This window comes from Cuculus canorus, chromosome 5 (genome assembly GCF_017976375.1).
Source record: "Cuculus canorus isolate bCucCan1 chromosome 5, bCucCan1.pri, whole genome shotgun sequence".
Lineage (NCBI taxonomy): Eukaryota > Metazoa > Chordata > Aves > Cuculiformes > Cuculidae > Cuculus > Cuculus canorus.
The window spans coordinates 4,794,464-4,817,843 of NC_071405.1; the positions used below are offsets into that span (position 1 = coordinate 4,794,464).

The 23,380-nt window shown below is 42.0% G+C and overlaps 1 protein-coding gene across 2 annotated transcripts in view; it reads left to right on the forward strand.

The window, feature by feature from the left end:
- The window catches only part of PELI2 (pellino E3 ubiquitin protein ligase family member 2), an 87,324-nt gene extending 64,823 nt beyond the window's left edge, over positions 1 to 22,501 (forward strand). For both annotated transcript variants that reach the window (XM_054067869.1, XM_054067870.1), the window contains 4 exons: positions 838 to 939; positions 10,012 to 10,209; positions 10,899 to 11,087; positions 15,961 to 22,501. In XM_054067869.1, coding sequence (XP_053923844.1) covers positions 838 to 939; positions 10,012 to 10,209; positions 10,899 to 11,087; positions 15,961 to 16,527 — 1,056 coding nt within the window. In that variant the 3' untranslated portion in view covers positions 16,528 to 22,501. The remainder of the gene's footprint in view (positions 1 to 837; positions 940 to 10,011; positions 10,210 to 10,898; positions 11,088 to 15,960) is intronic.
- Positions 22,502 to 23,380: the final 879 nt, after the last annotated feature.

A 23,380-nucleotide genomic window follows, 5' to 3' on the forward strand; every position in this document is an offset into this window, starting at 1 on the left:
TGTCCCAAAGGTTTTGCTGGTGCATTTAAATTGTACAGGTAGTGCGATTACACTTTGAAACCTGGGAAGCCTTAACAAGTAAGGAATTCAATCTAAGTAAGCTACAGCAGAATAACAGGAGTTTCCCTCTTCTGGTCTTCTTTGAAATGCTGAAACACTGCGTAGTCTTGGTGCTGTTATCTATATGTATAAAGATTGGTGGTAAGCGTTAGCCTTTAAGGCGGAAAACCAGGTTAAAAGTGCTTGCTGTTTGTCTCTTTTTTTTTTGTAATTTTATATAAATTCCTAGGCTCTCTTTGATATAACTAGAGATATATTTAACTGTAATAATATTAAATCTACTTAACTGCAATGATATCCCTGCCTCTGAAATCCTAGCACTTTTATTTGGAAATCAATTGTATTGCTCAAAAAACCCCAAACGAATAAACCATAGAACTTTGCTGGGGTACAACTTCCTATGAAGATTAGGAATTTAATATAATTTCAGAGACAAAACCATGTATTTGAAGTCTAAGCAAAGAAAATGGGAGGTATGGTGCCCCCTACACATGGGGCTGGTACTGGATAATCTTTAAAGTCCTCTCCAACCCAGGTGATTCTATGATTCCATCACTGGATACTTCTGGCCTAGAAACAGATACATGCAGCTTTGGGGTTTTCCATTAATAAACAAAACAAAAAATCCTATTGTATGTGTTTACCCAGGCTTGTAATAAAATGTTATGATACACTGCTTTTCATGATTGTAGTGGAGGTGTTTATAGTGTGCGATGAATTTGATTATAATATTTATGTGGAAGCTGTGTGTAATAGACATATTTTTTTATTTAACAGGCGATCAGCAGTAAAGGTCAGCACAGCATCTCTTACACATTATCCAGAAACCAGACTGTTGTAGTGGAATATACTCACGATAAAGATACAGACATGTTTCAGGTAAGAGTCTGTGAAATACATGCATTGTTTTTAAAAGCAACATATGGAACCACACTTCTGTGTTGTATTCTCCTGGATATTTTCTGTGATCTGTCGGATTTTTGTGGTCGAACCCACTTGCGTTAATACAAGAGCACTTTGATATTTTGGATTGTCTGATTTTTCTCAAACCAGTGCCAGCATCTGTTAATATCCATGTCCTGGGGTGTATCCGGCACGGCATCGCCAGCCGGGCGAGGGAGGGGAGTGTCCCACTCTGCTTCACACCAGCGCGGTCCCAGCTTTAGTACTGGAGGTAGTTTTGGGTACCACAGTATGAAAAGGATATAAAGCTACTGGAGAGGGTCCAGAGGAGGCCACAAAGTTGGCGAAGATTTTAGAGGGGAAGCCGTATGCAGAGGAGATGAAGTCACTTGGTCTGTTCAGCTTGAAGAAGAGGGGACTGAGGGGAGATCTCATTGCAGTTACAGCTTCCTCAGAAGGGGAGGAGGAGGAGGAGCAGGTGCTGATCTCTTTTCCCTGGTGACCAACAACAGTACCCGAGGGAATGGCAGAAAGATGTGCCAGGGGAGGCTTAGGTTCAGCGTTGGGAAAGGTTTCTTAACCCAGAGGTTGGTGGAACACTGGAACAGCTCCCCAGGGAAGCAGTCCCAGTGCCAAGCCTGACAACATTCAAGAAGCCTTTGTCTGACACCCTCAGACACGGTGTGAATGGTGGGGTTTTCCTCTGCAGGGATAGGAGTTGGACTTGATGATTCTTGTGGGTGCCTGCCAGTTCGAGACACTCTACAATTCTGTGATAACTGCTTTCCTTGTGCTCTACTTTCTCTGCAAGGACAGTGTAGCAGCTCTACTAACAGCACCAGAAAGAAACGTTTGCTCTGTCTGGATTAATGAAAAGCACAAGAATATGCCCCCACCCTCTATTTCATCAAGTAGCTGAAGTCAAAAGGAAGTGGGTAGGAGTTGGTTATGGGATGGGGTAGGAGGAAGCTAAAAGCTAAGATAGGGAGGGGAATGTGGGAGCTGTGCATTAAAGGAGATAAATCGGCAATAGAATGGTAAAGAAAATCCTTCCTGAAGGACATGCAATATGTTAAATGGTGTAGGGAACTGTGGTGAGTTTGTCTAAGCTACCTTTATCCAACCAAAAAAAAAGTGGAGGGGAAAACTGAGGAGAGGCTCTTCACCAGAGAGTGCAGTGATAGGATGAGGGGTAACGGTTTTAAGCTGAAAGGGGAGGTTTAGATGAGATCTTGGGAAGAAATGTTTTCCTGTGAGGGTGGTGAGTCACTGGCCCTGGTTGCCAAGAGAAAACAGGGGCTGCCCCATCCTTGGAGTTGTTAAAGGCCAGGTTGAATGAGGCTTTGAGCTTTGACCTTTCAATGAAAGGTGTCCCTGCCCGTGGCAGGGGGGTTGGAACTGGATGATCTGTAAGGTCCCTTCCAACCAAAACCATTCTATGAATCTATGATTAACATGTTTTCACTCTCCCATGTATAGACTTGTGTTTTTCTGCATCATCCAACATTCTGGAAGCCTAAGTTATTTTCTTGTGCGATGCTTATTTTTTTGTATAATAAAAGAGCAGAAATTCTATACCAACTTAACCTCAAGCTCAGAGGGAAGCAAAAACACACAAGCATTTCCAATCTAGACTAATTGGGTCTGTCTTGCCAGTGACCTCTATCAGTAGAGCATTTTACAGTCAATTGTTATCCCTCCTCATTCAGTCTTTTGTATTTAGAAGGGTCAGCAGTTGAGTGGTGTTGACAGAAGAGGAAATGGCTCTGTCAAGATGTTTTTGTTTCATGTGGCTTCAGTTTTTCACTCTAAATAAAATTTTTCCTCCTGTGACTTTGGAATGATCAGGTCCAAATAGGGATTGATGAAAGCCAGTCTTGTACATGTGGTGCTGCATGAAAAGGTGATTAGAAAAGGATCATATGGACAGAGTGAACTGAAATGGATTTTTTGATGTTAACTATTAAAAGGAAAGTCTAACAACTATTAAAAGGAAAGTGTAACCTGTCCATTTGGGTTACTGTGTGATACTTGCTTATCTCTGCAAGATACTTTTGTGCCTTGAGTAGTTTCAGTGAAACCTTTTCTGTATTTAAATTTTTGAAAGCTGGAACTTTTCCTCTTGCGTACAAAAAAATGAATAAAGAGGAGTTGCAGAACAGCTGCTTTTCTGGCCCTATGGTATAGACAGTTCTTTTCTTGAGTGTATAATATCCTAGCGATGATTACAGCTTATACTTGGGGGGCTATTGCTGATGAATGAGGAAGGTTGGGGTGCTTAATTGTCACTTTAATGAAAGCAGTTCAAGTGACCCTTGTGTAAGGTAGTAGGTTAAGAGAGCTGATTAAGGATGTATTGGATCTAAACCAGGGGGTTGGCTCGGTGAGGAATGACCTGGTTAAGCATAGCGTAGCCCAGCTAACAGCGTCTCTTCCCCTGCTTATCTTTGAGATCCGTTGCTACACACTAGAGGAGGAATTTGTACAGAGTAGCGCACCAAGACAGGTTGGACCCAGAGTCCTCCTGCACTTCCATGGCTGGTGCAGGAGTGCACATCTCTTACTGCCACTTTCCAAGTATGGATCCTGCTTTCTCCTTCTGGGAAGCCCTCGGGTGCCTGATGAAATGTAATAAAAGCCCTAATTTTGGCCCATGTACTAATTCATCTGTGAGAGTCTGCCCATGGTTTGGGCAATTATCTGCCCTACATTCATATTTATGCAACTGGTTTGGCTTATAACAAGTAAACCATTCCATCTTCAAAGCAATAAAACTTTTTGAGCTGAATCCTGTATTATTAGAGGGTCTCTGTCCTTCTGTTCCCCTCTCAAATGACTAATGTGTCAGGCTTAAGGCTTTCATAAAATTTGACACTGGTGAGGCTGCACCTCAAATCCTGTGTTAGTTTTGGGCCCCTCAGTACAAGAAGGGCATTAAGGGCCTGGAGCACATCCAGAGAAGGACAGCAGAGGTGGAGAGGAGTCTGCAGCACAAATCTTATGAGGAGTGGCTGGGGGACCTTGGGCTGTTAATTCTGGAGCAGAGGAGGCTGAGGGGAGACCCCATCACTCTCAGCAGCAGCCTGAAAGGAGGTTGTGGTGAGATGGACGCTGGTCTCTTCTCCAAAGTAAGAAGGGAATGACCTCAAGTTGCACCAGTGGAGGTTTAGATTGGATATTAGGAAATTCTACTTCACTGGAAGGATTGTCAAGCATTGGAACAGGCTGCCCAGAGAAGTGGTGGAGTCACCGTCCCTTAAGGTGTTCAAAAAACATGTAGATGTGGTGCTTAGGGACATGGTTTAGGAGTGAACTTGGCACTGTGAGATTACAGTTGGACTCTATAACCTTAAACTTCTTTTCCAACCTAAACAATTCTATGATTCTGTGATTCTGTATTGTTAAAAATTATCTTTTCAGTGCAGTCTGTTTCTTCTGTCTTGATGCGTAAACTGTCATGCTGTGACTTGAGCTCAACTTCACCTCAAGCACTGTGTCCTGGTTCATGTTTCCACTGTGGCTGTCTTCTGAGAATCGCACTCTGTAAGCATTGGCCCAGAGGGGCTGACAGCTGTGAAAATGGGAAACGGAATGATCTCTTGCACTGTGGCAATATTTTGCTGCTAAAGCAATGCCACATAGCAGCTGAAGAAGTTTCCATTATTTAGATAAGCCATTAGGTTTTAATTATTCTCAGATATCTTATTGTGGGCAGCCAGAGGGAAGTTACTTGAGGGCTGTTTTGTGCTGCCCTCATGATGGCAAGTTCCATGTTGTCTTTATTGATCTATGGAGTAAAACAGAACAGAAGCATCGCTTGGATAGACAGTCCTTGGAGTTGATGTTTTTGCATGTGTGCCTTTCTGGCTTTTGTAGAACACTGGCAAAGATGTGGAAGCTGAAAAGAGAAGGATAATGCCTGGACCACAGGATTATCTTGAAGGCTTGAGAGCCCTACTTGGCTGCTGATGATACACATTATCTTGGGCAAATCACTTAGCATTTTTTTTTCAGTCTCAATCTTCCCTTTGTGAAATGTGATGGTAGCGCTGTGTGACTGCACTAAGGTAACCATAGTAAAGAATGTGATAAGCTTGGACTGCTGGTTGCTAGTAACACATTGCCGCTGGGACCTGAAATAGAGAAAAGGCAGGACAGAGTTCTTTTTTTTTCTTGGTCAGGGTACCATTTTTGCCCTGCGAAGTCTGAAATCCATTAGGCTAGAGCACATTTCCAGTGAAAGTGAGGAAGATGGACAGTTGATAAAAAAGCTGTCACCTTTTTCCTCCTTCCACTTTCACAGTCTGTAGTCAGTCCTTTTCTTTAAAGAAAAGGGGAAGAGTTGTGTTGGTGACTTGTATTCTGCAGTCTTTCCAGAAACAAACAGGGAGCTTTTGAAGACTGCAAACCCAGAATAGCTTCTGCTTTCCTGCTTTCCAAGCTTATAACGAAGAACTGTGAGTATGTGCTTGTCAGAAGTGAGGCACATATGGTAAACATGGGGACAACATGCAAGGGGTGGTGAGGAAATTGAGAAGGCATTGAAGAGCAGTGACCAGGCTTTGTAAATAATAGTTTTCTTGATATTTTCTATAATAAAATGACCAAATTTTCATGCGTATAGCTTTTCAGTTAACAAGTGTTTTAAATCACCATGCATGTACTCTGCCCATCCTCCCATGCGGACACACATTTATTAACCGTGCAGATTAAATGCATATTCAATGATGCATAATGATGTTTCACAGAGGAACAGTCCTGCTGCCTGTTCTTCTACCTTTTTTTCTGAAGATAACACAAAATTATTTACCAAGTAAGCCCTCTTATAGGAGTGTTTGAAAATATTGCTTAAAGTGCTATCCAGGAATGTTCTGCTTCTTGAAAGCTGGAAACAGTGCAGAAGTGGGTGCATTTTTGCCTTCCCTGCTTACTTGTATCCTGCTCACTCACTTGAGAAAACATCTCCTGCTGATCACCTTTAACAAAAAGGCTTCACAACCTGCGAATTTTGAAGACAGTTTGGAAAGTTGTCCTGGACATCTCATATGATTCTGTACTTATGTGCTATATTTGAGCCTGGGAATGACATGGGGCTTTTTTTCTTTTCTCACTATACTTACTGAACTATTACCTCATCTGGAGTCCTGTGTCCTTTTCTGAAATCCTCAGCATAAGGAAGATGTTGGAATGGATCCAGAGGAGGCTACAAGGATGATCGGAGGACTGGAGCACCTCCCATGTGAGGACAGGCTGAGAGAGTTGGGCTTGTTCAGCCTGGAGAAGAGAAGGCTCTGAGGAGACCTTATTGCAACCTTCCAGTACCTGAAAGGGCTGCAAGAAAGCTGGAGAGGGATTTTTTTATAAAGACATGGAGTGATAGGCCAGGGACAACGGATATAAATTGGAGAGGGGCAGATTTGGACTAGACATAAGGAAGAATTTCTTCACCATGAGAGTGGTGAGGCACTGGCCCAGGTTGCCCAGGGAAGTTGTGGCTGCCCCATCCCTGGAGATGTTCAAGGCCAGGTTGGATGGGGCTTTGGGCAGCCTGATCCAGTGGGAGGTGTCCCTGCCCATAGTAGAGGGGTTGGAACTGGATGATCTTTAAGGTCCCTTCCAACCCAAACTATTTTATGATTCTGTTGTTTTGCTGTGTTGTGTGTATTTTGTTGGTGTTTTTTATATGTAATTCTATAGTGAACCTTGTGTACCAATGCTGCCATGTAACTTTGCCCTGGACAGATCAGATTTCTTCACATAGTAACAAAAAGAGCGCATTAACTTGTTCTATCTGGTGTCTCCGAAAGTCTATATCCTGCAGCATCGTTATGCTGCTAAAAAATAAGATTTTTCTGTAGAGTTTAGTAACTGTTCTGTTGATGATGCATCATTTGGAGTAGAACTTTGTGGTTTGATTGGATGAAAATGTGTTGATTATACTTGTTCGTAACACTACAAGGAACCAAAATGTTCCAGCACCCTAAATAACTACAAGTTTATACAAGAAGCAGGTACATTCAATATGAAGAATTGATTTTTTTTTTTCATTATTACTCTGAAGAACAGCTCTTCAGAAGATGCATGGTCCAATTCCCCCTATCATCAGAGTGAAATTTGTGTTGAAGTCTAAGAATCTGCAGCTGTTAAGTTATCTGTTGGCAGATTGTCTGGTTGTAACGTGTCTCGGGAGCGAGCATTTTTAGTAGTGCTTCTTTGATTGACCATAGACACTAGAGAATTGATTCTACACCACATTTAACAATAACCTGTAGAGTAGACGACAAGCTGTCTTCTGCATCAGTTGGAAGATTAATGGTTTGTTATTGGAAGTAACTTAGTGAAATAATACAGAACATGGCAGAGTTAACAAGAAAAGTCCCAAAATATAGACTAGAATTACTATAAGTAAAGTCTTCTGTTCTATAGAGGAAAATGAGTAATGAAGTCTGTGAATTAGTTTTGAATAGTGGAGCTGGGTCTGTAGTGACTCTGACCTGACTGCTGCAATATCAGAAGAGTTAAAATCTTTGGTGGATAAATGTTGATATCATAGAATCATAGAATAGTCTGGGTTGGAAGGAACCTTAAAGATCATCTAGTTCCAACCCCCCTGCAATGGGCAGGGACACCTGCCACTGGATCAGGCTGCCCAAGGCATAAAATTCTTCATTTTTTCCTGAGAGTCTGTCTTTTCTGGTGAGTTTGAACACAACATTTTGAATTGATCTGGAGCATGAGGGAATTGCCATGTTTTGAAGGCCACTTCTTAAAATCATTTCTAGTGCTGAAATATAGTAGAATATGAGACTGAGCCTCCAAAAGGCTTTTTAAAGAGAAAAAAAAAAACAAAAAAGAAAACTAAATACGTTAAATATTTGATGTCGTAAAGACATACTTGTGACACAAATGAGGTACGTAAATATAGTTATTACTTTGCTTAAAATATTACATGTAATTTCAAAGATTTTAAACACCACGTAAAAGCCTAATATATAGATTTTAGTGCTTATATCAAAATGTATTTGAGTTTCATGTTGACTGATTGATCTGATATGAGGAACACTAGAAGCAAACACTTGCATGTTTTGTCATCGTTTAAGGGAAAATAAGGCAGCTTTTTTTCTAATTGCAGGTAAAAGCTTTGAGAATGATGTATTTGAGATCCTGTATCAGGCACAACTTGTTATGAACAAATTTATTTCATTTTCATTATTGATTGTCCTTTAAGAGACTCTGCATACAGGCAGAGAATATCCTGAAGTGAAAATTCCTGCTGCTGGTCATGCTGACTGTTAGCAGGACTTGCATTGGGTGGGAAATAGAAGCCTGTTAAAAATAATACTGTGAAAGGAAGGAGAATATAGCTTTCTAAGTTTTAGCTTCAACTTGTCAAGTTATATAAATCAGAAATGTCCCGTATTAAACAGTTTCTGAACTCTGTCTCTTGGGTATTCTACTTGACTACTACTTTACTTTCTGTGAAAAATTGAAGTGCAGACTTTTGATTAGGCCACTTCTAGCGTTTCCTTGGTGCTGCTTCTGTGGCAAACTCATCACGTTTTGTTGAGACCCGTGATATGGAGAAAGTAACTGGATGTGTCACTTCAGATATGAATTTTGGCATGTACTCGAGTTGAACAGTGCTGAGTAGAACTGAAAGCAGAAAAAAAGCATGGGAGAGGAGCCTGTACTGTTTCTGTCTTTGGTTGTGACAAGGGTTAGGTATTAATATCACTTTCCTTGAGTCTTGAATAATATTTCTTTACTGTTTAAGCAAGCACAGCAAGTTTAGTTTGCAGAGATGTTTGATAACGATGGAACCATACTTGCATTCCAACAACTGGCTTTGAAGAGCAAGAAGCTAAGCGGAATGTAACTTCTTGGGGGACAATGAGATGGTATTTAGTAAGATTATTTTATATAAATGCAGATTCTGGATATTGTAGGTAGCTTCATGTGAAGAATATTCTTAATTTTCATCTGTTGCATCACAAGGTGCCTATAAAATTAGTATTCCGTTCCACTCCTTGTACTCCACCTCCACTTGCCCAGTTATGATCAAAGTTGCAATGATGCTAATTTCCCTATAGAAGTATTGATAAAGTCTCACTATGTTTGATTGGCAGTCAGATCCCTCTGACCATTCAGTAATGAAGTTTTCTATTCCAGATACATAGATGTTTCCAGTTTTAGGATTAAAATTTATAGATGTCAAGATAGAAAAATATTCTTGTCCTACTGCTCAGATGTGTCTTCTGCAAAAATAGTTTCAAATTTCTTTAGTCATGCACGTGTGTGCTTAGGAATAAATTTAATCAGATTCTGTGTTTTACCTGAAAACTCTCATATTTCAGAACTACAAACTCAAACATGAAGGTGGGTGGCTCTTTGTTATGATGTATCAAAATAGCCAAGATCTGGGTCTGAAGAAGTCCTTTATTTTCAATGCAAATTAACTTGGAAATAGAAAAGTGAATAAAAACTTATCATTTCAAGCTAGCAATTTCTTAAATGACAGAGTATAGTGGATAAGTAATTTGCCGTGTTTCTTCTCCTGTGAGGGTGGGGAGGCCCTGGCCCAGGTTGCTCAGAGCAGTGGTGGCTGCCCCATCCCTGGAGGTGTTCAAGGCCAGGTTGGATGGGGCTTGGAGCAACCTGATCCAGTGGGAGGTGTCCCTGCCCAAAACATGTCAGCTTGGAACTGGGCAGGCTTTAAGGTCCCTTCCAACCCAAACCATTCTATTATTCTATGATAATACTTTCGTGCTGTTGACAATACTTTATTAAACAATTCATTGCATCTGTTTTGGGCGAGTGTGTGCATCAACTGTAGGATGTGAAATTTGTGATATATTTCTGCTTAGGGACAAATTTAAAGATAGACATTCATCTCTGCTTGGATTTTGCCATCCAAAAATTCAGTGGACAGTACTTTACTGATGTCATCAATATTAACTTGGCAAAACTGTGTCCTTAATGCTTGATATTTCCATGCTTCTTTGTAATACCATTTTCTTGATTTTTTTTTTTTATTATTATTTTTTTCAGGTTGGGAGATCAACAGAAAGCCCCATAGACTTTGTAGTAACAGATACTATTTCTGGAAGTCAAAATAATGATGAAACCCAGATTACGCAAAGCACCATATCCCGTTTTGCATGCAGGATTGTTTGTGACAGAAGCCCACCGTATACAGCAAGGATTTTTGCAGCTGGATTTGACTCTTCTAAAAATATATTTCTTGGTGTAAGTACTACTAATAATTATGTTATGTAAGAGCAAACTGGGTTTTATTCTGTTATTTTTCAAGCCTCAAAATTCCCTTGTACTGGTTGATAACTTATCGTTAGACTTTTATTGCTCCTGTGTTACCAGCTGCAGTGGTAAGTAGAAACTGCAGTTTTATGTGCCTTATTTATTACCAGCACAAATTCATGGTCATAATTGTCTTTAAAATGCAGCTCTGCTTTAGTAACTGCTAGTGGATTTTCTTTAGGTTGGTTTGATATGTTCTTGATACTTATGGTGATTAAGCTGCTTTTGCCATTCTGAGCACTGAAGACCGAGGAGCACATCAGCTGCATTATGGAGAAGGGGATGTGTTTGTTGCAATGGTTTCCTTTATAGTAGGAAGGAGTATCTGTGCTGCTGTTATCTGAAGCCTTAACTCTTTCCTGACCTGCAGTAAGAAGCACTCAACTGAGATTATAGTACTAAAATAGATTAGTAATTGAAGATCCACAAGCAAAAGATATTACCACTCCTCTGGCCAAAGGTGTTCTTAAAAATAGGGGGTTTCTTGTTATCTATGCCTCAGCACTGCCAGCCGATGAGGAAACTGTGTTTTAGACAGTGGTCTAAACTTTGTAGTGTGTAAAACTTCAATAAACTTTTAGATAATCTCTTTTCTTTCCTGGGGTGATTGTCACATGCAGGAAAAAGCAGCGAAATGGAAAAATCCTGATGGCCACATGGATGGATTGACAACTAATGGGGTGCTGGTCATGCATCCAAAAGGAGGGTTCACTGAGGAGTCCAAACCTGGAGTTTGGCGGGAGATCTCGGTCTGTGGTGAAGTGTACACTCTCCGGGAAACCAGATCTGCACAGCAAAGGGGGAAACTGGTAAGGAGAAAGAAACTGATAATTAAAACAGGAGGTACTGGTATTCCTGGCATTGAAAGGATGCAGTGATAGGGTGACTGGAGAGTAATAGCATTGTCTTTATAGCGGGCACTGAAGTTGCCGAAGTAGCTGTATTATTGTAGATTCTATACTGCTGCTCTTAGACAAGAGAACACTTTTTGTTTTCTGCTAATGTCACTTTTCCAACTGAAACAGCAGAGTGTAAAAGCAAAACGAACTTTGCTCTTGAATCTCCATCCTTGGAATGTTCTCCTAGGACATGGGGACATGAGAAAGTTTATGCATAGGGAGTTGTCTTTTGTCTTTAAGTATAGTTCACTTGCATGCAAAATAAGTTTCGATAATGCAGCTTCTGTTTGATTTACCTGCTGCCAGGAAGATAATAGAAACCCCACTAATTATATTCCTGTTTTATCCTGTGGAGCAGGATGGGCTTTGCTTTTACCAAAAGTGAAAGATTTCAGCTGCCTCAGAGGCCTGTGGCATAAGTAACCAGGAGAGAGGTTCCTGTGAAAGAATATGTCCACTTCTTAATAGCAGATGGAATGGAATTCCCATAGCACAATTGTTCTTTCCCCTTCCTAAGATCTGTGGGACCTAGGGAGGAGAATGCTGTCATTGCTCATCCTTTTGCCGCCCTGCCCTCAAAGATAAAAAATGGACCACCATATAGAAGCAGCCCAGCAAAATACATAGACAAGCCTATTTCCAGTTGGGCAGATGTGATAATTATAGAATCACAGAATCACCAGGTTGGAAAGGACCCACTGGATCATCAAGTCCAACCATTCCTAACACTCCCTTAAACCATGTCCCTCAGCACTTCATCCACCCGTTCCTTAAACACCTCCAATCGACCACCTCCCTGGGCAGCCTCTGCCAGTGCCCGATGACTCTTTCTGTGAAGAATTTTTTTTCTGATATCCAGCCTGAACCTCCCCTGGCGGAGCTTGAGGCCATTCCCCCTTGTCCTGTCCTCAGTCGCTTGGGAGAAGAACCCAGCTCCCTCCTCTCTACAACAGTTGTAGAGAGCAATAAGGTCTCCCCTTAGCCTCCTCTTCTCCAGGCTAAACAACCCCAGCTCTCTCAGCCGCTCCTCGTAAGACTTATTCTCCAGCCCCTCACCAGCTTCGTTGCTCTTCTCTGGACACGCTCCAGAGCCTCAACATCCTTCTTGTGGTGAGGGGCCCACAACTGAACACAGTACTCAAGGTGCGGTCTCACCAGTGCCGAGTACAGAGGGAGAATAACCTCCCTGGTCCTGCTTGTCACACCATTTCTGATCCAAGCCAAGATGCCATTGGCCTTCTTGGCCACCTGGGCACACTGCTGGCTCATGTTCAGTCCGCTGTCAACCATTACCCCCAGGTCCTTCTCCTCTGTACAGCTCTCCAGTCACTCTTCCCCCAGTCTGTAGCACTGCATAGGGTTGTTGTGCCCCAAGTGCAGCTGATAAGTCCTCCTTGTTTCTGGGTGGGTTAGAATGCTCTCCTGCATGCAGACCTAGAACTACCTTCATGGTTCTCCTCTTCTGCTCCTTGTTACGATTCAGGAAGTAAGAGAATGTTCAAGGGGCATCATTTCAGGAGCTGAAGGTGCCCCTTCTGATTTTAACTTCAAACTCTAGCAGTTTGATGCTAAAGACTGAGGAAGTGTGCATGGCGGGGAAGGGGGGAAGATCCTTCTCTTCTTCTTGCCAATGTTGCTTTTGTGCTACCTTGAGTTGCCATTAGCTTGATGGTGTGAGAATTATCCCACACGCTCACACGCAACTGACTTCCCAACTTCACCACTGGCTTTGCAGAAAACTGTTTAAAGGAGTTGGGAAAATGGAGTTTTTGTTCTGCTTTCAGTACACAGCCTGCAGTTCATAAATTGCTTTGTCACTTTAATGGTGGCAGGCAAACACGGCCTCAGGGACTGGGGCAGATGATGTTGCAATTGCGCCCTTTGTAGGTGGTTAGCAAAACACCTTTTTAGTGGTGCTAAAGAAAGGCAATACTAAAACAAATAAATTCCCTGCTCTGCATCTAAAATGACTTGAATTCTCATTTAAATAAAATTACATGGCACACTGGTATTGATGTGATCAGTATTCGTTGATTGGGTTCATAAAACCAAATGCACACTGTATAATGAATTGAACACGTTGCATACATGAAAGCTTTTGCTTTGCTGTTTGTGAAGGAATTATCTGAAAAGTACAAGACTTCTCTCATCTCTACTTGAACAGCTGAATTTTTGTGCTGAAAAGTGCTTTACACCAGTGACCTTTTATCTGTAGCCTGTGTTGTACCGTTTAGGTGTTTCGTGCAAGGATGATCCACAGTTAATCTGTGAATTTAAACTGGATTAAAATGTAAAAGCTGAATTGGTTGTCATTCATAGTGTTCTTCAGCAGACGTGGTGGTGATTTCATGTGACCTACTTAATGTCCAGGGTATTTGTTTTGCCGTTGTGGTATTTTGTACACACTTCCTATGTATAAAGCCAGGCAGTTGGTGTTCCTCTTTAGTTTCATAAAGAATGTTTTTAGTATTCATCACTACTGAACCAGTAGCAATAGCACAAGTTGCTTATATGTTTGTGACATTAAAATAGAAGAATATTTCAGTGAAGTGCAATGTGTTTAGCTTGTAAGTACCTGCTTTTAGTCAGATGAGAGAAGCCTTTAGGCAGCATACACTGTATTTGCAGGGAGTGCCTCATTAAATAAAGAGCCTAACTAGTTGGGTTCATTAACTGTTCAGAAGCTGAGCCTGGGCAGCTTCCGTTGCAGAATTTGTCACTTGAGAAATTCAACTGGTAAAGCAAGACCACTGGTCTGTCCTAGGCAGTGGTTTTTAGTGAACAGCCTCTGCCAAATTATATGAACAAAGAATTCCAGGACGGCAATCTGCTAATGCAGCCCTTAGGGAATGACAGGTTTCCTTTTCAGTCTTGATAGAACACTTCAACAAATATTACCTTTAACGTGGCTGTTGTGGTTTAACCCCAGCTGGCAACTGAGCCCCCCCACAGCTGCTCCTTCCCCTTCTCTGGTGGGATGGGTGTCACAGTTTAGCCCTGTTTTCCAGCTTAGTCAGCAGTTGTGATCCCAACCCTACCCTCCCCCAACACCCAGGGCAAGGTAAATGAGAGTTGGAAACTACAACTAAAACAGTTTTAAATTAATAATAAAGAAAATAGTATTAAAAAATAATCAAATATACAAAAGCAACGCCCCCCAGGGACTGTATGTTACTGCAGATGCTGCAGAGCGGGCACTGAGGAACCTAATTCAGGAACGCATGGATCTGGGACTGGGGGCAAAAGGACATATATGAGGTCTTTATTAGATGTTGGCCATCAAAGAAGAGGTCTTGACCCTCAGTTTTATACTGAGCATGACATATATGGGATGGAATACTCTGTTGGTCAGTTTTGGGTGACTGTCCTGTCGGCTCCTCCTTGCAGTGCAACCCTTTTTTGCCCCTTTCACTTATGCCGTTTCACCAGCTCACTGATGGCCTTGGTTTCCATAGAAATAAATATAAACCTTGGCCTTTTTGCATAGCCATGCCCCATTACTTTGGTAATAGTCATAAGTTTAAAGTGTTTTCACTTCAATAGACAAACACCATCTGAAAACGTGTAGTTAATTTTCAGAAAATGAAGTTACTTAGATGAGGCTTAGCTGAAAAATCAGAAATTTAACTCTGCATTAGCTCAAACCAGAAAAATGGGGGAGAGGCTGGGAAGAGTAAAAGTGAGAAATCTCATGGGTTGAGATACAGGTAGTTTAATAGGTAGAGGGAAAGCTGCGCATGCAAGCAAAACAAGGAATTCATTCCCTCCTTCCCCTTAGCAGGCAGGTGTTCAGCTGTCTTCAGGAAAGCATGACTCCACTATGCGTAATGATTACAGGGGAACACAAACACCATCGTTCTGATCGTCCTCCTTTCCTTCTTCCCTCAGTTTTATATGCTGAGCATGACCTTGTCTGGTGTGGAATATCCCTTTGGTCAGTTGGGGTCAGCTGTCCCAGCTGCGTCCCTCTCAGCTTCTTGTGCAGCCCCAGCCTTCTCGCAGGTGGGGTGGGTTGAGGAGCAGACAAAGCCTTGGCTCTGAGTAAGCACTGCTCAGCAGTGACTAAAACGTTCCCCTATTATCGATGCTGTTTCGAGCAGAAATCCAAAACGCAGCCCCCTACCAGCTATTACGGAGAGAACGAACCAGCCAAACCCACCACAATGACAGAGGGATGCAGAGAATATTTGAGAGGCAGAATAAGGTGCTTGGAGATACAGGATGTTTGTGAAGAACTTTGCTATTACTAAAGTAATACCTTTCCCAAAGAATTTCAGGAAGGATAACTGTATAATAACTAGTATTGCCATAACATAAAACAGTTGCAAATCTAGAATGACTTGTACAAACACAGAGTAAGAGTCTAATGCTCATTATAATCTCAAATATAGGATAAGAGATGAGGTGAATTCAGACAAGTGGGGAGGCACAGGAAATTAGGTTTAGATTGAATATTAGGAAAAATTTCTTTACTGAAAGAGTAATGAATCATTGGAACAGGCTGCCCAGGGTAGTGGTGGAGTCGCCATCCCTGGAGTTTTTCAGAAAAACATGTAGATGTGGCACTTTGGGATGTGGTTTAATAGGTGTGGTAGTGTTGAGCTGACAGTTGAACTGGATGAGACGTCCTTTCCAATCTCTATGATTCTTTGATAAGACAGTATTGGATGGTGTGCTAGGAAGAATAATGATTTGGTGAGAAGAACAACACGTTTACAGAACTCAATCAGTTATCCATAAAAGCTCTTAGGCTTAACTCCATATCCTTGTGTTCTACTACTAGGTGGAAAATGAGACCAACGTTCTACAAGATGGCTCTCTCATTGACCTGTGTGGAGCCACCCTTTTGTGGAGAACAGCAGATGGATTGTTTCACGCTCCGACTCAGAAACACATCGAAGCTCTGCGACAGGAGATAAATGCCGCCAGACCACAGTGTCCTGTTGGGTTAAACACTTTAGCATTTCCCAGCATCAACCGTAAAGATGTGGTAGAAGAGAAGCAGCCTTGGGCGTACCTCAGCTGCGGTCACGTTCATGGCTATCACAACTGGGGACATCGCAGTGACACAGAAGCCAACGAGCGGGAATGTCCTATGTGCAGAACCGTTGGCCCCTATGTGCCTCTCTGGCTTGGTTGTGAAGCAGGCTTTTATGTGGATGCTGGCCCTCCAACTCATGCTTTTACCCCTTGTGGACATGTGTGCTCTGAGAAATCTGCAAAATACTGGTCTCAAATCCCACTGCCTCATGGTACTCATGCATTTCATGCCGCCTGCCCTTTCTGTGCAACACAACTGTCTGGGGAACACAACTGCGTCAAGCTGATTTTTCAGGGCCCCATTGACTGATATCACTTTGCAATGACCACAATAAAGTTTTCTTTAACAACTTACTGTGAAGATTTTGCCACTAACTCTAGATTTTACCATTTTTTTTAATAATGCTATTAATAGGGTGGTAGGGTGGGGATGGGGAACCGACAACATTGTGAGGGGCTGTGGTGGAATTGGGATACATTGATACCTGGAACTTGACAGATATCAGTGGTGTTGCATGCTCAGAAGCAGCATATTCATGAAGTCTTCTTGGTCGAATTGTAGTATATTTGTAAGCTTTTTATTAGTACCCTGGAACAGAAAAAGGTGTCTTAATGATTTTTTTAAGCTAAGATTTTTTAATGGAAAGGTTTTTTCTTCTAAACTTTGACAAGCCTTTAAAACCTATTTTTCAAATCTAGAAGGATCATACAGAATGTAACTGTCTTTAATTTGCAATATAATTTAACATAAATAGTTTCTCGAGGAGATAATACAGAATGCGTGGACAACCGTAGGTGAATGTTCACTAGAGGTAATTGGAGATGTAAGAGAAAAATTAGCTGCCTAAATTGTAGAGTATAAAAGCTATTAAAAGATCTCTTTGGGCATAACACAGCTGGCTGAAAAGGCATCAAGGATTACTTGAAACTGAGGAAATCCTGTTTGCATTGATTTCCTTTCAGCGTAATGGATACCCACTGTTCATTATTTATGGTATATGGCTGAGTTTTATTCTTTCTTTTTTTTTTTTCCCCTCCCATTTAACCTGCATCTAGTGAAACTCCTTTACTTTTTTCCATACTTAGTTCTGGGTTTTAAGCCAATGTTCTCTGTGTGTGTGTGTGTGTGTAGTCTGGCCTCTTTATTTCTGCTTTACTTAGCTTGCCCTAATGCTCCTTGCATGCCCAGAACCATTGGGTTAATTGAGATGTAGCGAGCCTTTAAAAACTGCATTAATGAAGGGGTGGTGCCACAACAAGACAGAAGATGTACGTACAGCTTACACAGAACTTATTTACACAGACTTGAATTCAGGAAAGCACTTAGTTTGTGTTTAAATATAAGCCCACGAATGGGACTGTTTAGATCTTCAAGTGCTTCAATGGATTGTGGTTATATGCTGTTTTGTTTTGAAATAAAAAAAATAGCAATTAAAAATAAGTTATTATTTTAAGCTCACTTACTAGCCAAAATGCTGTAAGGAGAGCATCGTTTCTAGTTCAACTGAGTATTTGTGTTCAGTTTTCAAGTTGCTGCCATCTGTCACCTTTTTCTTTGCAGATTGAGATGTGTTTGTATCCACTTTTTCTTTCCCCTAATGTTTGCAAATCAAACAGCATTCAAATGTAATCAAATATATGCATTAGGGTGGTACATCTGAAGTGCATCACTTGAAATTCCTGACTTTTTTAAGAGCGCTGATAAATGTTTACTATGGAAATAATTAAATCAGAATTTCATATGAGATGTACCCTGCCCACTGTTAGTTTCATTTCACACCAAATGAGAACTCTTTGATTTATGGGGTTTTTTTTTTCCTTTCACTTTTCTTGATATCCGAGGTATCAATCTATCCAGGTTTAAGGAAAAAAAAAAGAATTTGGGAGAAAATAATAACATCTCTACATGAAATCAATCAAGCTCAGTTCTGTTTAATCAACTATAGCTTTTTGCTATATTTATGCCCTTTGTATAAATATATAATTTATATGATTTTAATATATTCTGTGTATATATATACTTGAATTGGCCTGTTCATATTTTGGTTGTAAACTTGTTTTATATTTAACCTTATAAACATTTTACATGTCTCTTGCCAACGGTGATGGGACGTACTTTGTCTGCTGCTGTTTTTAATATAATTTTGCTGTATAATTGTTCAGCATTTTAATAATTTGAACATAGCTTTACTTTTCTTTTTACGCTTTTAGTGTTAAAAACAACAAATGGGGTGGAGGGTTTTCAGCGTTTTCTCTAAAAATCCCGAAACGTACAGTTTTTGTCCCACTCAGTGATTGGAAATCTGATGATTCTTGTTAACCTAAAACTATAATGCTTCTTCTTAGTGCCTTTGCAATGAAATCCTCTTGTGATTCTGTATTCTGAGTCTTTACTCCCACGAGACGACCTTGTGGCTCATCTTCATCAGGAACAGCAGCCCAACCAACCAGACTGGGAAGAAACGCCTTTGGCCTTCAGTTCTGTGCTGTGGTTTCTGTCGTAAACACGAAGATGCCTCTTGTTGCTGTTCAGTACCAGTTCCTCAGGTCCCGTATGTGCACCGCAGCATCGTTGCTATTTAGCATATACCTCGTCTGCCAAAGGCGCTCTCACCTCCACCTCCTCCTTATTGGACTCTGTGAAATACTTCGCTTGAATTTTCACAGGAGATGCTGTGAAAACACACTTTGCAGAGATGTTCCTTGCTGAATTGAGACCACGAGCCGTGTGTTCATGCTGGTGGCCGGAGGTTTCCAAGCTTTGTGTATGACAGCTTCACGGTTTCTGGGATGGCAACTGTTTTACCGAGTGGAGCTGGTCAGGATACGTATCTCCTCTTGAGCATAAAGGGATTGGAAGTGTGCAGGTTCCCAGGCAGCTCCGTTATCGAGCTGCTTTACTTCTCTCCTTCATTGTTGCGGTTTAATTACTGCTTCAGGGCTTCATATAGCTGCATCCTGCGCAGAGTGAATGGACGGCGTTAGGGGATCCTCACTGGGAATACCGGCACACCAGCGGGTTGTGGTGGGGCTGGCGTGCATGAAGTGGAAGAAGACAGGCTAATGGTTTGTACCCTTTTGAGAAGACTGTTTTATGTGAGATTTTTGTTTCTTTCACTGTTAGCAATTCTGTATAATGCAAGAAATACTGCAGGAAGGAAAACTCTCCTCTTATTTGGGGAATACCAGTTTCTTTGCATGAATCAACGTACTTTACTAGTAACCAGTATTCAAATCCAGGGTGAATCCAGCAGAGCTGGATTTACGGGGAAGGCAGAAGAGTTTGTAGCATTATTTTTCTCAGACACTACTACCATGTATGCTGCTGTGATCAAATGATGGACCATTTGGCTGCTTTATCCCTTTTTTCAGAGAATCATGGAATGGTTTGGATTGGGAGGGACCTTAAAGCCTGTCTGGTTCCAGCCCCCTGCCATGGGCAGGGACACCTCCCACTGGATCAGGTTGCTCCAAACCCCATCCAACCTGGACTTGAACCCCTCCAGGGATGGGGCAGCCACCACTGCTCTGGGCAGCTTGTTCCAGGGCCTCACCACCCTCACTGCAAAATATTTCTTCCTAAGATCCCATCTCAATCTCCCCTCTTCCAGCTTAAAATTGTTCCCTCTCATCCTATCCCTGCACTCCCTGATCAAGAGCCCCTCCCCAGCTTTCCTGGAGCCCCTTTCAGTACTGGAAGCTGCTCTAAGGTGTCCTTGGAGCCTTCTCTTCTCCAGGCTGAACAACCTGAACTCTCTCAGTCTGTCCTCGGATGGGAGGTGCTCCATTAGGTTTTTCAGGCTGCCTTCCCTCATCTCAGGAAACACACACTTTCCCTTCTCTGGTAACTTGGTAGGAGAAAGCAGTTCCTGGATAGATAAGATTGGTTCTGTTTGGAGTGAGTAGGCTTGAGAACCACTCTCCAAGTTTGCTTTGCAAGTTCATTTCGTGATTTCAGTATTACGATATTTTTTACATACCATTTCAAGTGCTGGTGATGTATTCTGTAAGGATTTTTTTTTCATCTATTGCTGTTGATTCAATTTGAATGCTTCAAAACCAGCTTTGACTGCATAACTTAGAGCTAAAAGTATTTTTCTAGTCTGGTCTTTAAAAAGTCTGTCATATCCATGCATGCTGGAGCTGTAACATTTTCCTTTTTCCTGGCAGCTTCTTGGTAGAGTGCTGAAGTCTGAATAGAAGACTGAGTGGTGAGCGTTGCTCTTGTTTTGAATCGTGGTCCAAGTTGTACAAAAGAGTTAGCACGATACTGCATTTTAATCACAAATTTCTTTCAAGCGTGGTCACTTTGTGCCTCAGTGTACAGTAACAGTCCTGTACTGGCAGAGCCATTAAGGAATTCTTTTCTTTGTGAGGGTGGGAATGGGACTTAAAAGAGATGAAAGCCATTGTCTGGTTTGTTCCAGGAGGGACAGACCCACGTTGAAGCCAAGGCGTGCTAAGAACTGATTAGAAATGTTCCTGAAATGTAGATATTCCTGCTTTCAGACCTAGTTCTTGTGTTTTAAAGGATTCTCTTCAGTCCATTTGGAAGCTCTGTGATGAAATGAAAAGGCTATGATCTTCCCAAAAAAATCCCTCTGATGTTTCAATGGCAGTTCCTGGAATTTGAGGGTTCTGCTTCAGCCCCTGACTGGGGAGCAGAGCTGCTGAGTCAATCAGAGAGAGAAACTGAAGTATTCTCAGGGTAGAATCATAGAATGGTTTGGGTTGGAAGGGACCATAAAGCCCATCCAGTTCCACCCCCTGCCATGGGCAGGGACACCTCCCACTGGATCAGGTTGCTCCAAGCACCACCCAGCCTGGCCTTGAACCCCTCCAGGGATGGGGCAGCCACCACTGCTCTGGGCAACCTGGGCCAGGGCCTCACCACCCTCACAGCAAAACATTTCTTCCCAAGATCTCATCTCAATCCCCTCTTTCGGCTTAAAATCGTTCCCCTCATTCTCTCTGTGCGCTGTGTGATCCAGAGCCCCTCCCCAGCTTTCCTGGAGCCCCTTTCAGTGCTGGAAGCTGCTCTAAGGTCTCCTTGGAGCCCTCTCTTCTCCAGGCTGAACAACTCCAACTCTCTCAGCCTGTCCTCGGATGGGAGGTGCTCTTTGTGCCCTCCTCTGAACACACTCAGACAGATCCACCTCCTTCCTGTGCTGAGAAATAGAATATACTTTTTAACTCCTTCACAGCACCCAAAATCAACTCTTGGTGTGGACTATGGTAATTCTCCCTTTGGTGCAATTGCAGTGGCTTTTCACTTCACTCACCATTTCTTCATTGTGCTGGAAGTGGAAACTTCTCCTAGGTGATCGTGTTCCTCCAGTGCACAGTCTTGACAATTTTCTGGAGTGGGAGAACCTATTGGGAGCGATCTGGCTTTCCTGAGGACTGATAGAAGCATTGAAATGCGTTTAGAGCGCGGTAGGAAAACCGACCTGCCTTGACTGCTGCTCTTGCTTTAAAGCTGAGCTGCAGCTGTGCTTTTGGTATGAGCTGTGCTCGTCTGTTCCTCGTACAGGAATGCTCTGTCACGGGTGGTTAAGTCTTGTTTTCCCCGAGAGTGTTGTTAACACGCTGCATTGGATGCACGGTGGAATCGACAGAGCTGTTGATCGGAACGGGGAGGAACAGCAGTCTGTTAGGCGCTTGAGCTGAATCGGTGTGGACAGCCCAGCTATGCTGCGGTTTTCTAGCCAAGGAGCCCTCCTCCTCGTTTGCTCGGTTTTCAGCCTCTTGTGTGTTCTTGGCTCCTTTCATTTTCTGTTTATCCATATAGTTTCAGGTAAACAAGTAAATACAGCTTGGAAAGAGAAGAATTAAAAAGATACCTTCAGGCTTGCTTCTCTCTCCAAGGAAAATACGAATTTTCTCGTGGAATTTTCTCATTGTTCTGATTTTTTTTATAAGCGCTCTTCACTAATAGTCACACTTGGTATTGTGAATTAAAAGGAAAAACTTAGAAGGTAAGGTGTATTTTTGGGGGGATGGGGGTGGAGAGGAGGGAGTAGCTTCTAGGGTGAAGAAGCCTCAGTAGTTTTGAGCCTGTGCCAACCATGTCCCGTTGACTGCAGGAGACACTTTGGTCTTTGAAGAACCACGGAGTCGGTCCCGGCAGGTAATAATGATAGAGCTTTACTTTCTGTGTCGATCAGAGTTTTCATTTATTGGCAGCAGAACAGAAACGTAAGTTGCTTGGACGACCAAACTATAGACTAACCTGGTGGCTGTGAAGATTTCCTATTAACAGGGTGTATTTATACTTCCCTGGTGAGCAATCCAGTGTTCAAGTCACCTGGCAGTCCCTCCTGTTCATGTCACGGTGATTAGGGATGGGTATCACTTTCCTCTTGGATTAAACACAGGATGAAGAGCCCCTGGAAGGCTCCTTCTTGTGACACAGCTCTAAGACACGTCTCGTTGACACAGCGAGCCCGATAGAGCAGCGATGTTTACCTTCAAACGGCGTTTGCAGCTGTTAAAACTTCTGAGTATATTTGTACGATTGGTCTTTAATACACCATGTGGAATAATGGACTGAAATAATTTCTTTGCTGTTGTACCTGTGGAAGTACAAGCCATTTTACAGGGAAAAAAAAAAAAGCTTCCAACAAAAAATTAAAATACCATCTCCGTATTGTCACCGACTCCCTCAGTATTTTTTCCCTGCTGGTTGGTTGTCAGGGTTTTAACTTTGATTTGCAAAAACATATAAATTACTTTAAAAATAAGCAGTTTCTCTTATTCGTTTCTTCCCTTTCTTCTACTCCTCAACAAACAAAACCCCGAGCCTTTGAGGGTTCTTAGGTATTCAAGGTAGTGGAGCCTATTCAGGTGTGAATGCCCTGAAATTTCAGTTAATTCCCTCCCTTGATTTTTAAATTGAACTGTTTGTTTTCGATGCCAACTGCCTTCTTGCGGTGTTAACATAATCGCTAAATAAAAGCAATTTCCAGGAATAATGTGCTCTGTGACTCTGAAAATTAATTCCAATAATGGTAATTCAGTGTTTCGTTTGCATCTTTGTATTCATCGCTTTTTTTTTTGTATGCAGCCCCTGTGAGTAAATGAGCTTTAAAAGGAGCTCAAATGAATTGTTTGCCTTTTTGTGAGGTAGAAAAATAGTGTTGGAGCATAGGAAAGGGAAATAC